Source organism: Chionomys nivalis, chromosome 6 (assembly GCF_950005125.1).
Source record: "Chionomys nivalis chromosome 6, mChiNiv1.1, whole genome shotgun sequence".
NCBI lineage: Eukaryota > Metazoa > Chordata > Mammalia > Rodentia > Cricetidae > Chionomys > Chionomys nivalis.
Window position 1 is genome coordinate 88723136 of NC_080091.1, and position 19747 is coordinate 88742882.

Here is a 19747-nt window from a genome sequence, read left to right on the forward strand (position 1 = left end):
AAAATAGGACCAGAGGACAATACATCTTGGCTGCCATGATGAATACTTTTGACTTTATCCTAAGGTTAGTAACAATTCCGCTAATGTCTGTGTGAACTGATCAGACCTGTTTTAAAGAATAAATCTGGCCACAGATGGTGTGGCTGAAATGGTAGACGGGACATCAACCATTGCTACTGTAGACTATAAAACATGGTCACATTCCCTTTGCAAAGTAATTATGCCACTATTCTTATCCTACAATTTAGAGTTGAAATGTGATAGTGAGACATGATCTAGCCAATGAAATATACCAACTGTGATGCTGTAGAGGTTTCAAAACTGCCTGCCCATTGGGGATTGCCTAGCAACCTGAAGCTTCCATATGATATAACTCTCCAAAACAATGACTCCATACCTCAATCCGGCCTTAAATTTCCACCACTTTGTTCACATGGGAAGCACAGGTCTTTCTCCGGTATAGTCTAGGACACCGAGGGGTTTCCACTAGAGTCTAGAGGGTGGGGGAGGAGCAGCCAGAGCTGCTTAGACAGGATATCCTAATGCTCTCAGGACTTTACCTTGAACACTATTCTGTAAATTTCATGGAGCAATGAGTGAACAGTTAACTCAACCCAGGGAGCTAACCAGCTCTAGTGACATCTCTACCAGACTGAGGAGGAAGAACAAATATGTTCACCATGTGGAATAGGGAGCAGGCATGTTAGAGTGATGCATAAGTTCAAGAAAATATGTAGAAGTTACTTTACAACATCTGCTTTGTAAAGAGGTCATTCAAATAAAATTTTGTATATAATAATTGTTTTCCCTAAAAAAATTCTTTTCAAGAACTTGCTGTTATTGTCACTTCTATGTAAGCCTTATCCCCAGGGCACATTGTACATAGTTAATAGAACTGAACAAGTATTTATTTCTGGGCATGATGCACACAGCTAATAGAACCTAACAGGTATTTTATTTCCTTTAATTGTCAGTTTTAATAACTCTAAAACTATGATGATTTTATGAAATTGAATTTGATTCTTGATTTTTCTCTGTGTTCTTTAGTGAATTATGAACTTACTGACCAACCTAATACCTAATTCTCAGGCAGAAGACTTCGGTATTTCTCTTAAACACATGCGCACACACTACCCCACTTGTAGAGCCACAGTAGTTAGTCTCTGAATGGAGTTATTGCTCTATAATATTTCTGTGTTCTCTGCAATGAAGCAGAAAGAAGCCTCCAAAACACACATTAGATATATATGCACACACACACAAACATACACACAGATATATACACACATGCAGAGATACACACAGACACATACACAGACACACAGAGATACAGACACACAGAAATGCACACAGAGACAGATACACACACAGATGCATAGGCACACACAGACAGACAAAGACAGATACACACACAGACATACACACAGAGAGATAAACACACACACACAAACACACACACACACACATACACACTGAAAGCATCCTTTTTATAAGCAGGTACAAAGCCAGCCTGCTCTTAGGGAAACGTTCTATGAGTTGTTCTAGTGATTCTGTGCTCATTAACTTACGCTTTTCTAGACATGATCAGGGAAGATGTATTTCACAGTATCAAACATGACCTGAATTTTTATCTTCTCTCAAGACTAATCTCATCTCAAACCATCTGTGGTACTCCACAAGCATATAACTTATGAAAGCCTTGAGACAGTTTTACAAAATTGTTATTAGAAAATATTTATTATTAAAGAAACAAGGTCTTATTTTATTGTCCAGACTTGCTGTGAATTTCTGGGTGCAAGTTACTCCCCCATCTCAGCCTCATGAGTCCTGGGACTATAGATGATAGTCCTTCCCAGATGAGCACTTTTCCTTTACCCACTGACGTCATCTGCTAGGGTTTCCTTACCTGAAAAGGGTGTTCCTCTTCCTTATGTAAATAGACCATAAACTACAACAACACCATCCAACAACATACATATAAACTTCTTTCTTCTCTTGGGAAAATTAAAAAACAACAGAGAAACCTAATATGTGCTTTTAAATCAAATTTACTATTTTTTTCCTCTCATCACTGTGTACAAACCTTGCCTCCACGTGTATTCACTTTGTTTCATACATAAAATATAATTGAAAATTGTACTTGGATGTTCAACTGTGTTTGCAGCAATGCTTAATCTTCTGAGTAATGTGCAGACATCCAGTAATTCTAATAAAGGTTTGTTAACATCCAGGGAAGTCCCAACCCAAGGCAGGTGAAGATCCACATGAAGAACAGGCAGGACAGGATGCGCATGTGTGGTTTCCACTAGCAACCTAGGCAAAAAGTGCAGATTCTGAGCTAAGATGTCGTACAGGTGTTTAATGCAACAGCCCATTCCCAGTCCTATCACTCAGTGCAGTTCTTACTTTTCAAGCAGGAATGTAATCCTGAGCATGTGATTAAAAGACCATAATTTGCAAAAGGAAGATTGCGTGACTCAGGTAGACCAGTGGTTTGTTGGACCTTACATCAGAGGAAGAAAATGACCCATACTGCTTGCTAAGAAGCTGTGTGATTTGAAGTGTAACATGGGACTTATACTGTGAGCACTCTGAATAAAAAAGTAGAAAAATGGGTATGTTGCATTTGCTTCCAGTGTGTTTCTTTTTATTCAGAACATCCTAGTATTCATTGTTCTCCCTTCAGCCACTTGGGACTTTTCCAGACTTTTCCATAATACATCTATACTGGGACGAGGTGCAATTGTGGAAATATAGAAGTTTTCAAACCTAGTTGTGCTTCTGTCAAAGAGGAGAGGGATGAGTCCCTGCATCCCATCTTCCGGTTATGACCAATTTCATAGCCTTTTGAGTTAGTTAAGTGAAATTGTTAGATCAGAGATTCCATGTCTTCTCCCTAAATCAGCTCACATCATCCTGTAGGCTAGCTGACTCACTCTCTCAAAGCCAGCCATGCTATGGCTAACCTGCAGTGCTCAGAGACTCTCTCTCTCCTCTCTCTCTCCCTCTCTCTCCCTCCTTCTCACATAACTGTGAGCAAGCCCAGCAGCTCCTGATGTCCAGACTTGGGACAACCTTGAAATATGTTTAAGACCTTTCTGCCCTGTGGCTCCTGGCGGCATCTAAGCTAAATCAGATGAACGTGTTCCCACTTTAGGTCTCCACATGACTACCTATAGCTGTGTGAGTAATGTTAGCCCAGCTTCCGTTCTGTAAGCCTACTTTTTTCTACAAGTTATAGCATGAATGTCAGGTGATCACATTGATCATAGATTGTTGCTTTTGTTCATATAAAACTGAAGTGTGGAAATTGAGTATGTCCTTTTGTGTCCAACATAGATATCAAAAAAGTGTGTATGTGTGTGTGTGTTCAATATAGCCTACTTCAGCTTATAAATGATTAGAGATTTATGGAACCATGTTGATAATAAGGAAATAGACTTAAAAGATGGTTTTCTTAGACACATTTAAACGAAGAAATGTTCTGTCTCCTCAGCTGTTAAAGAGAAAGCCAGCTTCATCACTCCAGTGCCAGGAGGTGTGGGACCCATGACTGTCGCCATGCTTCTGAGGAACACACTGCTGGCTGCTAAGAATATCACATACTAGATCGCACAGGAGATCTAGTATCAAAATGGATAATGCTGCTTATTTATTTGACAACAGGCAGAACTATTTCTATTTTACTACAAAGCTATTTATTTCTACATTGTATTTATTTTTTCATCAGTGGAATCATCATGGAACTAATTATTTTCACAACCTTTTGAATTTCTTGCTAATAGATTTTGAGTTTTAAGGAAAAAAAAACAAACAATTCCAATGATAAGTTTGGTAATAATTCTTTATTTTATGGATATTTGTTCATAATGTTAAAACAAATGAAGAATTCATATTAAATAAATATATTTTTGACATACCCTAAATATCACAAACAGTATGTTTTTGAACAATGTTTTGTCAGCCAAATGGGTGCCATGGAAATTGTAATTTGTTATAACCGTGATATTTTTTAATATAGTTCATTTTTCTAGTTGTCTGTTGAAAAAGAGCTTATCTGTTAGGAGGAAGACAGAATGTTGAAAATGAAGTCTTCATCTCAGCTCTCTCCCAGCATCCCACAAGGCAATCATATGGAAAAATTGACGTTTTAGTTATGAAATGAAACTATTTAGGCAAAAGTCGCCATGCTACTTGGAAAACTAAAACCTGATGACTTGGTGTAGTACAAGGGCATATGTGTTAGGTGCCACATCACTGAGTTCACTGGTGTGGGATAAGACCGTGTGTGTTAGGTTTTCACACTGTTCATTTCTCTTCACTAGTGATAACAGAAATTCTCAAAACAAATGAATGTCCATAGTCAAATGAGAGTGATCTTCCCAAAAGTGTTAACCAAACACAGTGCTGATGCTGTGTGAGTGACTATGCCATTAAAGAGCTGTTATATGTTTATTCATGGAATAGAAATCTGATAGAATTATAATGTTTTCATTTTACTAAAATTGAACCCTGAGATATAGCTAAAAGCTGGTCTTTGTGCAGACATTTCTTCTCTTTTCCAGGATAGCAATTAGTTTCTAACAACAGATGCTGTGTTTCTAATACAATTGAAATTGGGAAATATGTGTGACTGTTAAAGGTTATTAATGACTAGATCTTTATAATTGGTACTAAAGTTTCATGCCCAGATCCCAGTATGTTTATGTACTAATAATGGTTCTTGTTCAATGCATGTGTTTATCAGTGTGCCTCTTGATCCTCTGTGTGAAAACAGACTAGCTGTTTATAACTAGTGTTTCAACTGTCCAATAAAAGCAATTTGAAGAAGAATTACAGCTATGTTCCTTTATTAAGATAGCTCTTATTTTTTGGTGGTGGTAGTGGTGGTATATGTGTTGGGGGTATGAGAGAGAGAGAGATCAGGCTTGACAGCAAGCACCTCTACCCCCTGAGAGGTCTTGCTGTTCATGTTAGCTGTTCATTTACTATATTCTGGGGGAAATATATTGAGTTTCTCAAACATGAAAGAAAGGACAGTATAATGTGTTCTACAGTGAGTCCAAACCACGTGTTCAAGTATTCCTGACAGAACTCTAAATACAGTTTGCAGGCAAACATTTTAGAAAGAGAATGGTTTTAAATAAACTTTAATGGAGCCTGATTTCCAAAAAATGCCCAGAGATGCATAAATATAGGTATTACAAAAATACAATAAAAACATGAATGTTCCCCTGCCCAGTGAGATGAAAAGGATTATTTTGGTATATTATTTATTTAGGGGTCATTCTTCCCAGAGACTAACCAAAAAGAAAATTTCTGATGCTTGTTTAAATTGAAAAGGAAGACTTTCATCAAAACAAGTACAGTAGAGTCAACAGAGTCAAGGAGACAAATTGACTTTGTCTCTACACAAAGCAAAGTCACGTGGGGATTTATAAATGGAGTCACCGAGATGCTAAAACAAACACATGAGGAATTACTAAAAGGAATATGTTTAGATATCAAGGAGGGGGAAGTTCTTGCTGACATGATTTGTTAATTTTCTTGGTAAGAGTGGACCAGAGACTTTGACACCAATGTAATGCATGGGAAAAAGGAACTGCCTCACAGATAAATACAAGGTGTGGGATGGGGTTGTCATGACCTGAGTTAGCAAGATTCTCTGTTGCAGTGAAATTCAATTGCCTGATGTATAGGCTTTGTCAACAAGAGAGCTCAGAATAGTAAAGCCAAGTATATAGTGAAGACAGAAGTATTTTTTCATACATAATAGACAAAATTAGCTGAATGGTATAATTCTGTTTAGGGATAGTTGGAGTCCATAAACTGTAGATATATGATGTCCTTGAGGAGGAGTGTGAAGAAACACTATTTTTCATACTGTCTTCAGAGAGGCTTAAAGAATTGATCCTGATCCTGGATCCTGAGGTAGGTTGATTCTCAATTTTCTGTGATACCACCATAGTGATTTCTTATCATAATTTGCATTCCCTCTAGCAATGGAGGAGTGTTCCCCTTACTCCACATCCTCTTCAGCATTAGCTATCTTTGGTGTTTTTGATCTTAGCCATCTCAGAGTCTTTTTGATTTGAGTTTCCCTGATGGCTAAGGATGTTGAATATTTCCTTAATTGTCTTTTGACCATTTGAGATTCTTCTGCTGAGAATTCTCTGTTTAGATCTGTACCCCATTTTTCATTGGATTATTTGGAAATTTGATGTCTCATTTCTTGAGTTCTTTATATATTTTGAAGAACAGTCCAGCATTATTTGCAATAGCTAGAACCTAGAAACAGCCTAGATGCATCTTGACCAAAGAATGGATAAAGAAAATCTGGTATATTTACACAATGGAGTATTACTCAGCAGTAAAAACCAGTGACATTTTGAAATTTGCTTGCAAACAGATGGAACTAGGAAAAACCATCCTGAGTGAGATAGCACAGGCCTAGAAAGATGAACATGGTATGTACTCATTCTAAATAGATACTAACTATACAGAATAACGAGCCTATAGTCCAGGATCCTAGAGAAGCTGTTGCACAGAGAGAATTTGTTAGAGGAGCGGTCGCTTGTTTGTTCCCAGCTGCTTAGCCCTGAAATAATCACACAGAAACTGTATTAATTAAATCACTGCTTGGCCCATTAGCTCTATCTTCTTATTGGCTAACTGTTACATATTAATTTACCCACTTCTATTAATCTGTGTATTGCCACGTGACTGTGGCTTATCAGTTAACGTTCTGTCTGGCTCCTTTGGGGCTACATGGCTTCTCTCTGACTCCTCCTTCTTCGTCCCAGCATTCCGCTTAGTTTTCCCTGCCTAGCTCTGTTTCCTTATAGCTCTCCCATAGACCCAAAGCAGTTCCTTTATAACCAATGATATTGCATACAGAGAGGAATCCCACAACAAGAAGCTAAGTAACATGGTGGACACTAAGGAAAACATATATAGATTCCCCTGGGAAGGGGAAGTAGACAAGGTGATGTGGGATTCCCCTCTGTGTGCTGTGATTACCATTAATGAATAAAGAAACTACTTTGGATCTATAGCAGGACAGAACTTAGCTAGGTGGGGAAAGCTAAACTGAATGCTGGAAGAAAGGAGGTGGAGCTAGAGAGAAGCCATGTGCCCCCCTGCTCGCCAGAGATGGAACTTTAGCCAGTAAGCCACAGCCACGTGGTGATACACAGTTTAATAGAAATGGGTTAAGTTAAAATGTAAGAGTTAGCCAATAAGAAGCTAGAGCTAAATGGATCAAGCAGTGATTTAATTAATACAGTTTCTGAGTGATTATTTGGAGCCGGTAAACAAACAAGTGGCCCCCTTACAAGAGACAAAGTCTCCTGACAAAATTTGGAGCATGGGGGTGAGGGAAGAAGGGAGGGCAGAAGGCAGAGAGGAAGGCAGAAGGAAAGGAGGAAGGAGAACTTGAAGGAACAGCATAGTCGATGGGGAAAGGATAAAGATGAAGAGCTGGGAAAGAGATATTTTGATTAATGGAGCCATTACTGGGCTAGCAAGAAACTTGGCACTAAAGAAATTCCCAGGAATCCACAAGGATGACCCCAGCTAAGACCCTAAGCAATAGTGGAGAGGCTGCCCAAACTGGTCTTGCCCAGTAGTCAGATTGATGAACATCTTAAATGTCATCATAGAACCTACATCCAACAACTGATGGAGACAGGGGCAGAGAACCACAGTGGAGCACTGGGTTGAGCTCCCAAAGTCCAGCTGAAGAGTGGGAGGAGTCATAATATGAGCAAAAAGGTCAAGGCCATGATGGAGACACCCACTGAAACAGTCTGCCTGAGGGAATGGGAGCTCACCAAAATGGACTGAAAAGAAACAAGCAGAGGACCAAGCTAGAACCTCTGAATGTGGGTGACAGTTGCATGGCTGGGGCAGACTGCGAGACCACTGGCAGTGACACAAGGATTTGTCTCTGCTGCTTGCACTGGCTTTTTGGAATCCTTTCTCTTTGAACGGATACCTTGCTCAGCCTGGGTATAATGTGGAGGGTCTTGGATCTTCCTTGGAGCAATGTGCCTTACTCTCTTTGGGGAGTGGATGGAGGGTAGGTTGGGAGGGAGTGGAAACTGGGATTGGTATGTAAAATAAAAAAAGATATTTTGTTTTTATTTTTTAAAAATAGAATGAAGAAAAAGAATTGATGGAAGTAGTATTATAACACAAGAAAACATTAAATAGAATTTAAAAAATCAGTCAGATAAAATGAAAGGAGAGTGGTAGAATTCAGAAGAAACCACGAGAAGCAGGAAAGAAGATGGTATTTATCAAGTGAAGAGGATTGCAGTTAGAGCCAGAAGATATTATCATTAGCATACGGAAGTTAAAGGGAGTTGACTTGGGAGAAGAGATAATAAATTCAATTTAAGACATGTTGAGTGTGAGGCAATCACATAAGACATAAGCGATAGTCATGAAGTAATACAAATCCTGGAAGGGGATGGATGTTCATGGCTACTGGAGAAGATACAGGATTCAACAGCACATACTGGCAACTAAATTCTTAGACTTGGAGGCCACTATCTGCCTTGTGTTCTTTTACTCCATTCTGTGATTGTAAATATTGGTTACTTGAACAGCTATTGTGTGCTAAAGATTTCCTCTTATTCTTTTTGTCTTTTCTCTGTCTTAACCATCTCTGTGGTAGGTGAGGAAAGTGATCCTCTTAGTTACTAAAGTGCTCTGCCAAGGGCAGAGATCACATCACTGCCTATAATAATCCTACTTATTAGGATTCATTCCAAATGAAATTTTGTCATGAAAATTTGAGTTCTGCTTCTCAACTGCCACAGCCCTTTGTGCTGGTAACCATGGCAGCTGTGCCTTCCTACCAGGTTACACATGCATGTCTTCTGGCTGACTTTAGTTATTGAAGGTCAGAAAGGATGCGCTTCCACAAAGAGCATTCTGCACAGCCCCATGTTATAGTCGCAGGAGACATCTGGTACCTTATGAGTGAATCGAGAAATGTCAACAAAATCCAAAAGAATTACAGGGCAAGTATAGAGGGACAAACGAGACTCACAAATATTTCCTGCTGACAGCGAGCTTTAAGTTCTCACTTAGTGAAAGACCAACAAAACAAAAAGACCTGAAAGTGCCAAAACAGGAAGAAGTGAAAGAATAAACTTCTAGAGGTCCTTATGACTAGAGGAGAGATGAATGCTCTAAAATGAGGAAAAAGTGACAGTGGAGGGCCCCTTCTCTTTCTTAACTCTGATTTGCGTTAGCGTGTATTAGCAACAAATGAAGATGCCAGTGAGTGCATCTTGCAATACGCAGCTCTCTACCCTTCAAAGATGGACAAAGGACTCTGTGGGTAGAGGGTTGAAGTGACTTTTGTGTGGAGAGTGGTATTGGATCCATCAGTACAGACCCCAGAGAAAAAGCAGCCGGTAAACTCCTGAGAGTTGTTGCCTGGTGTAGAGGGGAAGCCAGGATGGCAGAGGGGGTCTCAGTGTGGCCTAGGTGACAGTGGGAACTCCTCAGGGAGTTAGTCACCAATCTCCAATCTTTGCTCTGCTATGGAATATTCCTTTACACTGTGTGAAAATGTGTCACCATGATTGGTTTGATTAAGAGCTGAATGACGGATAGGTAGGCAGGCCATATAGGCAGGACTTCAGGACAGAAAGTTCTGGGAGGAAGAAAGGTGGAGTTGCCAGCCAGAATTTGAGATAGCAGGATGGTCAGTACATAGTGAAGGTAACTGAGCCATGTAAAAGAGCACAGACTTAAAAATATGATTTACCTAAAGTTATAAGAGCTAGTGGGATGAGACTAAGCTAAGGCTAAACTTTCATTATTAATAATAAGTATCTGTGTCGTATTTCATGAGCTGGTGGCCCAAAGAAAAGCCCAGCTATACTGATATGAGTGATAATGTTGGTTCCTTTACTATTTACATTCTTATAATAAAAGGAAATGTATTTAAAATTTGACTTTTGGGGTTAAGGGACTTCCTTTGTGGTTGGCACAGCCACTTGTGTCAGGGGACACTGTAATTGAAGGTTTCTCTGCCCTATCCTGCAGCCACTTTTAAAAAATCACTCAGAGGCTTAATATCAAGTACCAAATGCTTGGTCGAAAAGCTCAGACTCATTACTAACTAGCTCTTACTTAAATTAACCGATTCTTATTTGTCTAGGTTTTGCCACATGTCTCATGGTTTTACCTGTGCTCTAATACATCTTGTTCCTCTGCAGACTGGTTGGCATCTCTCTCGACTCTGCTCCTCCTTGTTTGAGTTCTCAGTTTGATTGTTCTGCCTAACCTTAGCCTGCCTGGCTATTGGCCAAACAACTTTTATTAACCAATGAGAGGAATACATATCGCAGCATACAAAAAGATCATCCCACAGCTGGAAGAGTAGGAAGGGCTTCTGAGTGAGCCAGCAGACACAAGTGAAAGAGTAGGAAGGGCTTCTGAGGAGGATTTGAAAATGACAATAAAGTCCTATCTGATGCATGTTCATTGACATGTGATTTGAGTCTTTTTTCTCTTCTCTCTTCCCCCTTCCTTCTTCCCTCTCCCTTTTTCTACTCCATTCTTTTTCTTGTGTACTGAGTTCCAGTCCTCACTTGTGTAATTATACCCTCAATCACTCAGTTACACCCTCAGCACTATTCAAATCTTATGAACCTCCATTCATATTTGTTATCTAAGGTTTCTTTTTTTAAAGTCTAGTTAGACTTAAGTTGCTCTGGTAAACACCATGACAAAAGGCAGCCTGGGAAGGAAAGAGTTTATTTGCTTAATGTCATAGGTCACAGTTCTTCAAGGACGGAAACCAGGGCAAAAACGTGAGGCAGGAACCTTGAATCAGGAACTAAGGTAGGTACCGTGGAATAATTCTGGTTACTGGCTTGCTCCCAATGGCTTGCTCACCTTGCTTTGCTACACCATCTAGGACCACCTTCCCAGGGGCGACACCATCCACAATAAGCAGAGCCTTCTCCTCTCCATCATTAATCAAGAAAATGCTCCACAGACATGCCCACAGGACTGTCTGATGGAGGCAATTCTCAGCGGAGATTCTCTATTTCCAGAGAGAATTCTTGTGTTCTGAACACAACGCTAAGTTTGCATTGTTGACAAAATCTAACCCGTACCAACATGATATCTCACTGTTCCTGGAATTTACCAATTCAAGTAGAATGGTTTGCAGCAAGCCCTAAGAACCTTCCTCCTTCTTCCTCCCCAGTGCTGAGGTTTTTCAGGTGTGTCCACCACCCCTTATAGTCCGTGGGCAGAATATCAGTATCCAACTCGGGTTGGCACAATTACATGGCCAGCATGTTACCAACTGAACCATCTCCCCAGTCTCACTAGTTAATTGTTCTTACAAAGATAGCCATTGTAAATCTATAACTCGGACTTAAAAATAAAGATATTTGGGCCAGGTGTATTTAACAGTGTTTGAGAACTTGCTTGATAGGTGACGAATTTCTGAGTTTGGTTCTCTCTCTCTCTCTCTCTCTCTCTCTCTCTCTCTCTCTCTCTCTCTCTCTCACACACACACACACACACACACACACAAAGTGGAGGAGGGGAGCTAACATTGCTTTCCAGAAATTTTGAAAGACTTGTGATAGTATTTTAATCCATAGTAAATTGTGTCTTAAATTCTCCACAAGGTGCTAGCGGAGATTCTTTATCTATAATTCAACTATTACTTTCTTGTGAAAAATAATACCCAGAAATTACTAAAACTACTAAAGAGTTCTCTAAGATCCTAAAGCTAGAGAGAGCTACAGGGTGTAGATATGTTTAGAGGAAGCCAAGTGGGACATACCCTTTCAGCTTTAAATGATGACACTTGTGGTAAGTGATTGCCCAAGCTGTAATGGGTACAACAAGCTTGGGCTTGTGTGCGTGATTTCTAAAGCCAAATTCTTATTGGAATATAGAAAGGGATTCTTTCTGATAAATATAATTTACTTGATTCATACGATAACCCACCTTAAACAAGTTTTCAAGGTTCAGAGAATATGAGCAAATGAAATTCCAAGCAGAAAAGCACCCCTCTTCAGTAAACCCTGTTCATAAATATTCAAAGTAACTTGGGGCACATGAGAATTTGCAAGTAGCCCCTACAGTTTTAAACAAAAAGGCACAGGCAAAATGACATATTTGGGCTTTTATAATCTTGTTTTAATTGTTACAGGGTCATCAGTGAGAAAACATTGAGTGCTGTATGAAAATGGAACTAGCAATTCTTTAAATATCCCCAAATGAGAGGCTACCTCAATGAAGCATCTATGATGACTATTACCACCATACGTAGTTTCAATATTATTAATATATTGATTCTGGGCATACAGATTTAAACAGTGTTGTTCCTGGGACTTGGCAGTCCATCCCATTTCTTCATAAAGCATTAAATGCCAGAATGCCATAAAGGTGTTATAGTATTGAAGTAATTTTATTTAACAAAACTTATCATGAGTACAGATGAGTAACAAAAACGAAAATGAAATACTACACATTCTTTTTACACAAAATTGGTTCTTCTTCTTTATAACCATATTAACAAAATATTTTTAAATACGCTTAGTCTTTTTATCCCCCAGTGGCTACGATGAAAGGGAATGGTGCGGGCTGTCGAATGGAGGACTTCTCCAGATTCTCATTGGTTATGCTCTCTACTGGTTTACAGATACCTTGGCTGTGATCCTCTGTCGCCTATGAGGAAAGTCGTGGTGCACCTCACAGCAGCAGGGGCCAGCAGGGATTTTTCTGCACTTGCGTTCATTTTTGTTGTTTTAAAAATTGTTTTACATGCGTGATGATGCCCACAGGTGACAGGAAACCAGTGTTTCAGGAGGAAACTTGATCGTATCTCTAGATCACGCAGGTATCCCAAACAAGTGTGCGAGTGAGTGCCTGCAGGCTTCAGGCTGGTGCCAGGAGCACATAGTTTTTGGATTGGTAAGAACTGCCAAATGACGCTTCATGAAATATAAATGAAAGAAAGACTCATGGAGCGCAATAAAAACCCTCCGCCCTTCAGTCTAGAAGGACCTGGGAGAGAAGTTCAGCAGCTACAGAATATGGCTCTGGGGGTTGCAATGGTAGTCTGCCTCCTGTTCAAAGGTAAGTCATTTCCTTTTTTCCCCCCTTACGTAACGCTGAAAAATGTAAAGATTTAGTCCCTTGAATTCGAGGTTGCCCCTGGCAAGGATCAGAGCAAGGAATGTGTGGATTAATCGGATCTTTATGGAATATATGCTCTTTTTCTCTCTTGGTTTATTTTAAGAAGGCTGAAATGATTGCTTTAAGCAATTTGGACAGCTACTGCCCTGCAGTAAGCCGTGTGTGGTGATTGACTCAGCATGTAAACACACGAACTTTCTCCTAAGAATGAATGCATTTCAGTGTTCCGTGATTGTAATATTGCCAATGAGACAGCTAAAAAGTAGTCTGGAACTGCCCTTGTCAGGTTCTGGATCCCATCAACTAAAGCGAGTTAAAACCAGAACAGAAAATGGGAATCCCTAGACAGACCCGCTTTGCATCTGTTGTTTGAACACAGCGGAGACTCACCTGTCAGAGATGCTCTTCCCTACCACAGCCATGGCGGCCGCACTGACGAAAGAAGAAGCTGAGGTGCTCATGACGCCTCCTACCCCAGCGCCGCAGAGCAACCGGACAGTTAACGACACAGAAGGTATCGCCTTGCCACTCTGTTCCAAGGTTCTTTGAAACCTTTAACAGAAAGTTGAATTGTAATAGAAATAACACTAGAACATTTCAACCAACTTTTTATTAGATAACCAGCTAGTTTGGAAAGACGATGCTGAGCTGAAGTGACAGGTAGATGTGCAAGTCAAGGGTTACTTTTTTTTTTTTTTTTTTTTTTTTTTTTTTTTTTTTTAAGGAAGAAGTGAAAGGAGGGCGAGAAAAACTGCCTGTCTTCAGCTGCTCTCCTGATGTGAGGCCTGGCACAGGTTCTGCTTGGATACTGCTTGACTCCCAGTGACCCAGGGTATCCAGTGTAATTGCATTTGACTTTGCCATTCTTGAGGAGAGTCACTGTGTTTTGATCTCTGACAGCAAGCTTAGCAGCTATAGAAATTATAGATACAAGAAACAGTGTTTTTCTTCATCTTTGGAAAGGTCTTTTTTGTTGTTGCCTGTTGTCATTTTAGCATAGGCAGCATTTCCTAACCTCTTCCACCCAGTTTTTGTTACTGATGGTGGTCATATATTTTCTTTCCACCTGACTGTGCATGTCATAGAGGTTTCTGGCTGCTCTTGCAGCTTGCAAATCCATTTGAACCACAGATGAACTTGGAAAGCTCTTGCCTGTCAAGATCTATGTCTGAATGGCTTTGCCTTACTCACAGATCTCATAATGTCCCCTGACATAAAGACTATGGGTTGTGATCAGGGCACAGGCAGCTCCTTATCTTGATTTCAGGGTCTAGCCAATAAAAGAAGATGATTCCAAATAGTTCATTCCTAAATATTAAAGATGTTAATATCAATCTGTTCCTCATTTTCCCATGATTTTTAAACACCCAAGTTGTCCATTTGATTTTTGAACATCAAAATCTGAACATGTAGAAAATATAAAAACATAGCTTCATCTCAGTGGCAGATAGCAGAGCCATGTTTCCAGTGCCCACCTCCCCTTTTCTCTCTCATAATGCAGAATGAAGTGCAGACGAAATCTTCAACGTAGATAACAGAAATGAGGAAAGAAGGGAGCAATTATGCATTATTTTATTCATGGAAACATTTTGCATTTTCCCTTTGTTTTGTTGCAATGCTGGCATGGACTCCAAGGCCATGTGCATGCTTAGCAGATATTCTTTAACTGCAGTATAGCCCTTCTTTGTACTTTTAACTTAAAAATATGAATCATATCTTATAAATGTTTTAAAGAAGTTATAACTAATCTTCTCCTCCACAAGGGAAGAACGAGTCTCTCTGAAGTGCCCTTTCTTTGGAAATGGTATCTTTCAAATTCTCATATTTTCTAGAAAACCCTTCTTTAGATTTGGCTACATGAACTTAAACTAAAAGGAACATACACAGCTTAGATGAGAAATTCTCAGTGTCTCCAAATCAATTCCTAAGGTGATAAATTATGCTTAAGATACTATAGTCAGCAAATTGAATTTCAATTTTAAGTTCTGATGTGTGTTTCCAAAGCAAAGTGATAATGGTGTCCTGTTGGTATTCATTCTAAGATATAGACACTTCGTATTTTTCACACGAAAAAGAATGATTTTAGGGTTTTTTTTTGTCTAAAAACACCTGGGTAGTGTCCTCTTGGTCTCTGTAGGATGGTGTAGCATGACTGATGACTAAGAGTGAGGAGATGGTCACTCAAGACAACATAATATGCCGCTAATTCTGCTTTAGAAAGGTTTACAAATAACAAAGATTCAATTATGCAGTTGTCCCTAAGAGTCTCTCCGACTGAATAAGCGCCAAGGACGGCAGCAGAACGTGTCACATCTGGTAGGCCAGAATCAGTGGCATCCTGAAACACAGAAGATTTTCCCATGAGCACCCTTTCCTGACACGGGTGTCCCAGAAGAAGGTTTCGCATCACTAGACTACACACCGTCATTATTTATCCCGTGCTGGAACAAAAGAAAGGAAAATCTGTCTCAGATGCCACCTCTGTGGCTTTGCCACTGCTTCACGACACAGTAGAACTGTCACTTAGTATGTGGTGGTGTTGCCATTGTCTGTGTCCGTCTGAGTCCCACATGAGGTCTGGCTTCTTATATCAACCATAACAGCCCCTTGCTAGACAGCCAGTGGAAATGTCTCTTGTCTAATTAGCATCTCGTGGCAGTTGGCGGGAGAGTGAAAGGAGCGCTCATCTTTTCCTCTGGAGAGGAAATAAACATCTATTTTATTATAGAGCGAAGCCACATCCAGGCCTCCCTGGGTGCTGCCCTCCCCATGCAGGGGAAATGCAAAGTAAAATGAGGCCTCCTTTCTAATTAGCATCAGGTACCTATCAGGGAGACTGTGTTCCATATTAACTGCTAAGCTGGAACCAATGCTGCCACCTTTCGACCAACTCACCTCAATGCTCTCTTATGTAGCTTCTAAGGAATGGGGCAGTCGTCAGTCCACCTCCACCCTGTAATTAATTAACAATGTGTGTAGAGATATGAACCCAACCTTTTGTATAGAACACCCCCCCAAGAAAATCAGTGTTTCAAAGGACAAAGAGCCTAAAATATTCTTGAAATAAAAAGCCTCTTTACACATGCATTGAATGTGTTATTGTAAAAGCAGGACACACTGAACTGTTGATAACGTCTCTCCCTTGCCTAGCTGACTACATAGAAGAACCTGTAGCTTTGAAGTTCTCCCACCCTTGTCTGGAAGATCACAGCAGCTACTGCATCAACGGAATGTGCGCCTTCCACCACGAGCTGGAGAGAGCCATTTGCAGGTAACTGTGACGAACTCAGCATGTCTTAGAGACAGAAGAAAGTGGTAGACATAACACAGTTCCACCTGTTCTGTTTAGTCCAGTAAGACTAGTGCTCGTTAGCCGATTGGTAAGCTCGTTAGCTTCTGTGGAGAAGACTGTTTCTCCTGCTCTCACCATTCCCTAGTTAGCTATAGCTCTTTGTGTAGGGGAGACATCCTGAGTCCTCCCTCAACCCTAGTCCACATTAGTTTGTCTGTTGTTGTTGTCATTGTTCTGGTCATATTTAAGCAGTCACATTGGTGAGACTTCATGGGTGTCGCTTCTGTCATTTCTAGGCAACACAATCTCACAGCAAACTCCCTCTTTCTGTTAGGAATATGGAGGTGCTTAGAGGAAGAAGAGGGATGGGGGATGTAATTCTATTACAATCTCAAAAAACATAATTAGAAATAAGATGATGAAACGTCAAAAGGATGAGGAAAAATATTGCTTGATTTGAATGTGACTGGTCAGTCTTCTTCATATTTAAATATGAAGAAGTCTTTTTCTCTAATCTACTTATCCACGTTACTCAAAACTATAGTTTCCAGACTAGAGTATGCATCGAACCTGGAGCTTCCTAGAACTGCTGACTTTAATGGTCTAGAACTATCAAATCAGTATCTTCATTTCTAACAACATGCAAAGATGATGCTAAACTTCCATAGGTCTGCAGGATTAGACAGATTCCCATAGAAAGAAAATCTATTCAGGAAGATGAAGCTCTGGAGCTGCCATGGTCTTTTTTTGGCCACTGGCTTGCTCAGTTTCTTGACAGTCTGCCTCTCACTCCCAGCAGTGAGGGAGTTAGGTGGAGGCATACTGACAAGACCCTGGTAAAGCTCAGACTGCTTCATTAGTGAACTGGCTCCCATGTGCCTCTGCAAAGTTGTCTCTTTTCTCATTCGTGGAAGCACGTCACCTGGTTGTTCTTGCGTCATTGTAGGCTTTTCTCTTTATTATTTTCTCTCTTTAAAGGTGTTTTACTGGTTATACGGGAGAAAGATGTGAGCATTTGACCTTAACTTCGTATGCTGTGGATTCTTATGAGAAATACATTGCAATCGGGATTGGCGTTGGATTACTAATTAGTGCTTTCCTTGCTGTCTTATATTGCTATGTAAGAAAAAGGTATGGAAAAGACAAAGCATTAAATGGGCTGTGTGTTCACTTGACAAGTGTTTACTGAGTCCCTGCTGTTGACATGTGTGTCTGAGGAGATTCTCTGTAACATTTTTGGTGCCTTTTCATTAGCCCAGACAAGTGGTAAAAATTGCCTTCAGATGCAATAGAACAGTGCAAAATTAAAGTTTCCTTTCTTTTTATCTATGTTTACCTCAGTCAAAGTTCTGAGTGGGAAGGACAACAGGCCTCTAGAAGGCAGAAATTAAGTACATCTTACTGATTATTATACATCTAGTGTCTAACAATGCATAAATATTGTTGAGTAAAAAGAAAGTTAAAAGCCAGGCATTGGTGGCACACACCTTTAATCCCAGTGCTCAGAAGGCAGAGGCAAGTGGATCTCTGTGAGTTCAATGCCAGCCTAGTCTACAGAGAGAGTTCCAAGACTGGCTAAACAAAGAAATCTTGTCTCCAAAATCCAAAACAAAATTTAAGAAATACTTATTAAATGAATGAAAATGTGTGACAAATATGAGCCACTTTCTCCATAGTCATCAAGGGTTTGTATCTTTAGCAATACTGTGTGCAAACAAGTTTAAATTATTTATGTGTGTACCATAGTATTTCAAGTTTTCCCATGCTAGTTATTGGCCATCAAATCCACACAACTAAGAAAAACTCAAAAATTAATGAGAGACACATTAAGAACAAATGATTTCCCTTGTGGTATTTTCTCTATTCTCAGTTTTTAAGAATCAACTAAACTTCCATGGCCAAAGTTAGACATTTCTTTTGCTTAATAGATGCCTATCAGAAAGAACTGAATATGTGTTATATTAGCTTTATTCTTGTCAAAGAGATGAAGAATAATAATGAGAAAGAGGAGGAAGAAAGCAAAGTGGAGAAAGAAAGGGAAGACGAGGAGGAAGAGTACAAAAAGGAGGAGGAGAAAAGGGGAGAGGAGAAGGAAGAGATGAGGAGGAAAAGAAGAAGTGGAGATTTGTAGACATTCAAGAGCTGGGCTGGAAAGTCAGGTTCTCTGGGAAGAAGGGTCTGAAATGGAGATGGTTATGCTTGTGTGGTCGTGGGTGGTATCTAAGACAAAACCTGTAGTGAGGTAAGGAAAGCAGATAACACAGCCCAAAGTTGCCATGCAAAGATGTGGCTTCAGTTCCAGTGCAGTCTGGGCCTGATTCTCTAGCAACAGAGAGAATGCAAATGACATCATCGGCCCATCCCAGAGTGGAGCGGCTCTTGGCTTTAATACTCCAAATCAGTTAATCACGGGTCACGATGCTCACAGTGCAGTAGTGATCGGGGTCTTAAGAAACTTGTTGGCAGCTGGGCGGTGGTGGCGCACGCCTTTAAACCCAGCACTCAGGAGGCAGAGACAGGCGGATCTCTGTGAGTTCGAGGCCAGCCTAGTCTACAAGAGCTAGTTCCAGGACAGGAACCAAAAGCTACGGAGAAATCCTGTCTCGAAAAAAAAAAATCAAAAAAAAAAAAAAAAAAAGAAAGAAAGAAAGAAAGAAAGAAAGAAAGAAAGAAAGAAAGAAACTTGTTACAAAGCACTCTTTTGAGCAGGGTGCTACTGTGCATGGGTAGCTTCCTGCGACTGAGTGATGCATCCACCAGAAGACAAATGGCATCTAGGAAGAGTACTGAGAGCAACTGCTACAGCAGCATGCCTGTGTGTGTGTAGTCCATAGGGATCAACACAGACAACACTCTCATGGAACCAATGTTCTCTCTGTTGCAGATGTTTAAATCTGAAATCACCGTACATCATCTGCTCTGGAGGGAGACCATTGTGAGACCTTACAAGGCATATTCTTCAAGTCATTTGTCAAAAGCAATGGGGACTTGGATAGACATCTTCAGATGATACAGAATGAGACAAACTAGCTTGAAGATAATGAAAGTTTGGGTCACAATGCAATAAGAGGATGACATTGAACATTGGTTCTCAGGTTTGCTGTCTTTGGGTGCCACAGGAGCTATGTGAACAAGCTACGCAGAAGCCAAGTTTACAATGCTACTTTGGGCTTGTTATTGTGTGGTCATTGCCACTGGAGGAGGACTTGTTCCATGCTTCTGATCATCTCAAATGTGAATTTTCATTTTAATCATTTAGTCCACATC

General features: G+C 40.1%; 2 protein-coding genes across 5 annotated transcripts in view; both read left to right on the forward strand.

The window, feature by feature from the left end:
• The window catches only part of Mthfd2l (methylenetetrahydrofolate dehydrogenase (NADP+ dependent) 2 like), an 84418-nt gene extending 79641 nt beyond the window's left edge, over positions 1 to 4777 (forward strand). For both annotated transcript variants that reach the window (XM_057773209.1, XM_057773211.1), the window contains exon 8: positions 3497 to 4777. In XM_057773209.1, the coding sequence (XP_057629192.1) occupies positions 3497 to 3609 (113 nt within the window). In that variant the 3' untranslated portion in view covers positions 3610 to 4777. The remainder of the gene's footprint in view (positions 1 to 3496) is intronic.
• Positions 4778 to 12998: 8221 nt separating this feature from the next.
• Epgn (epithelial mitogen) lies at positions 12999 to 19419 on the forward strand. 3 transcript variants are annotated; one of them, XM_057773043.1, is made up of 5 exons: positions 12999 to 13128; positions 13607 to 13702; positions 16339 to 16459; positions 17459 to 17611; positions 19365 to 19419. In XM_057773043.1, the coding sequence occupies exons 1-5, from the start codon at positions 12999 to 13001 to the stop codon at positions 19417 to 19419; spliced, it is 555 nt and encodes a 184-aa protein (XP_057629026.1). The 3 variants fall into 3 exon arrangements, with proteins under 3 accessions (XP_057629026.1, XP_057629027.1, XP_057629029.1); XM_057773044.1 differs by lacking the exon at positions 17459 to 17611 and having other exon boundaries at positions 13086 to 13128; XM_057773046.1 differs by lacking the exon at positions 17459 to 17611 and having other exon boundaries at positions 13086 to 13128; positions 13607 to 13675.
• Positions 19420 to 19747: the final 328 nt, after the last annotated feature.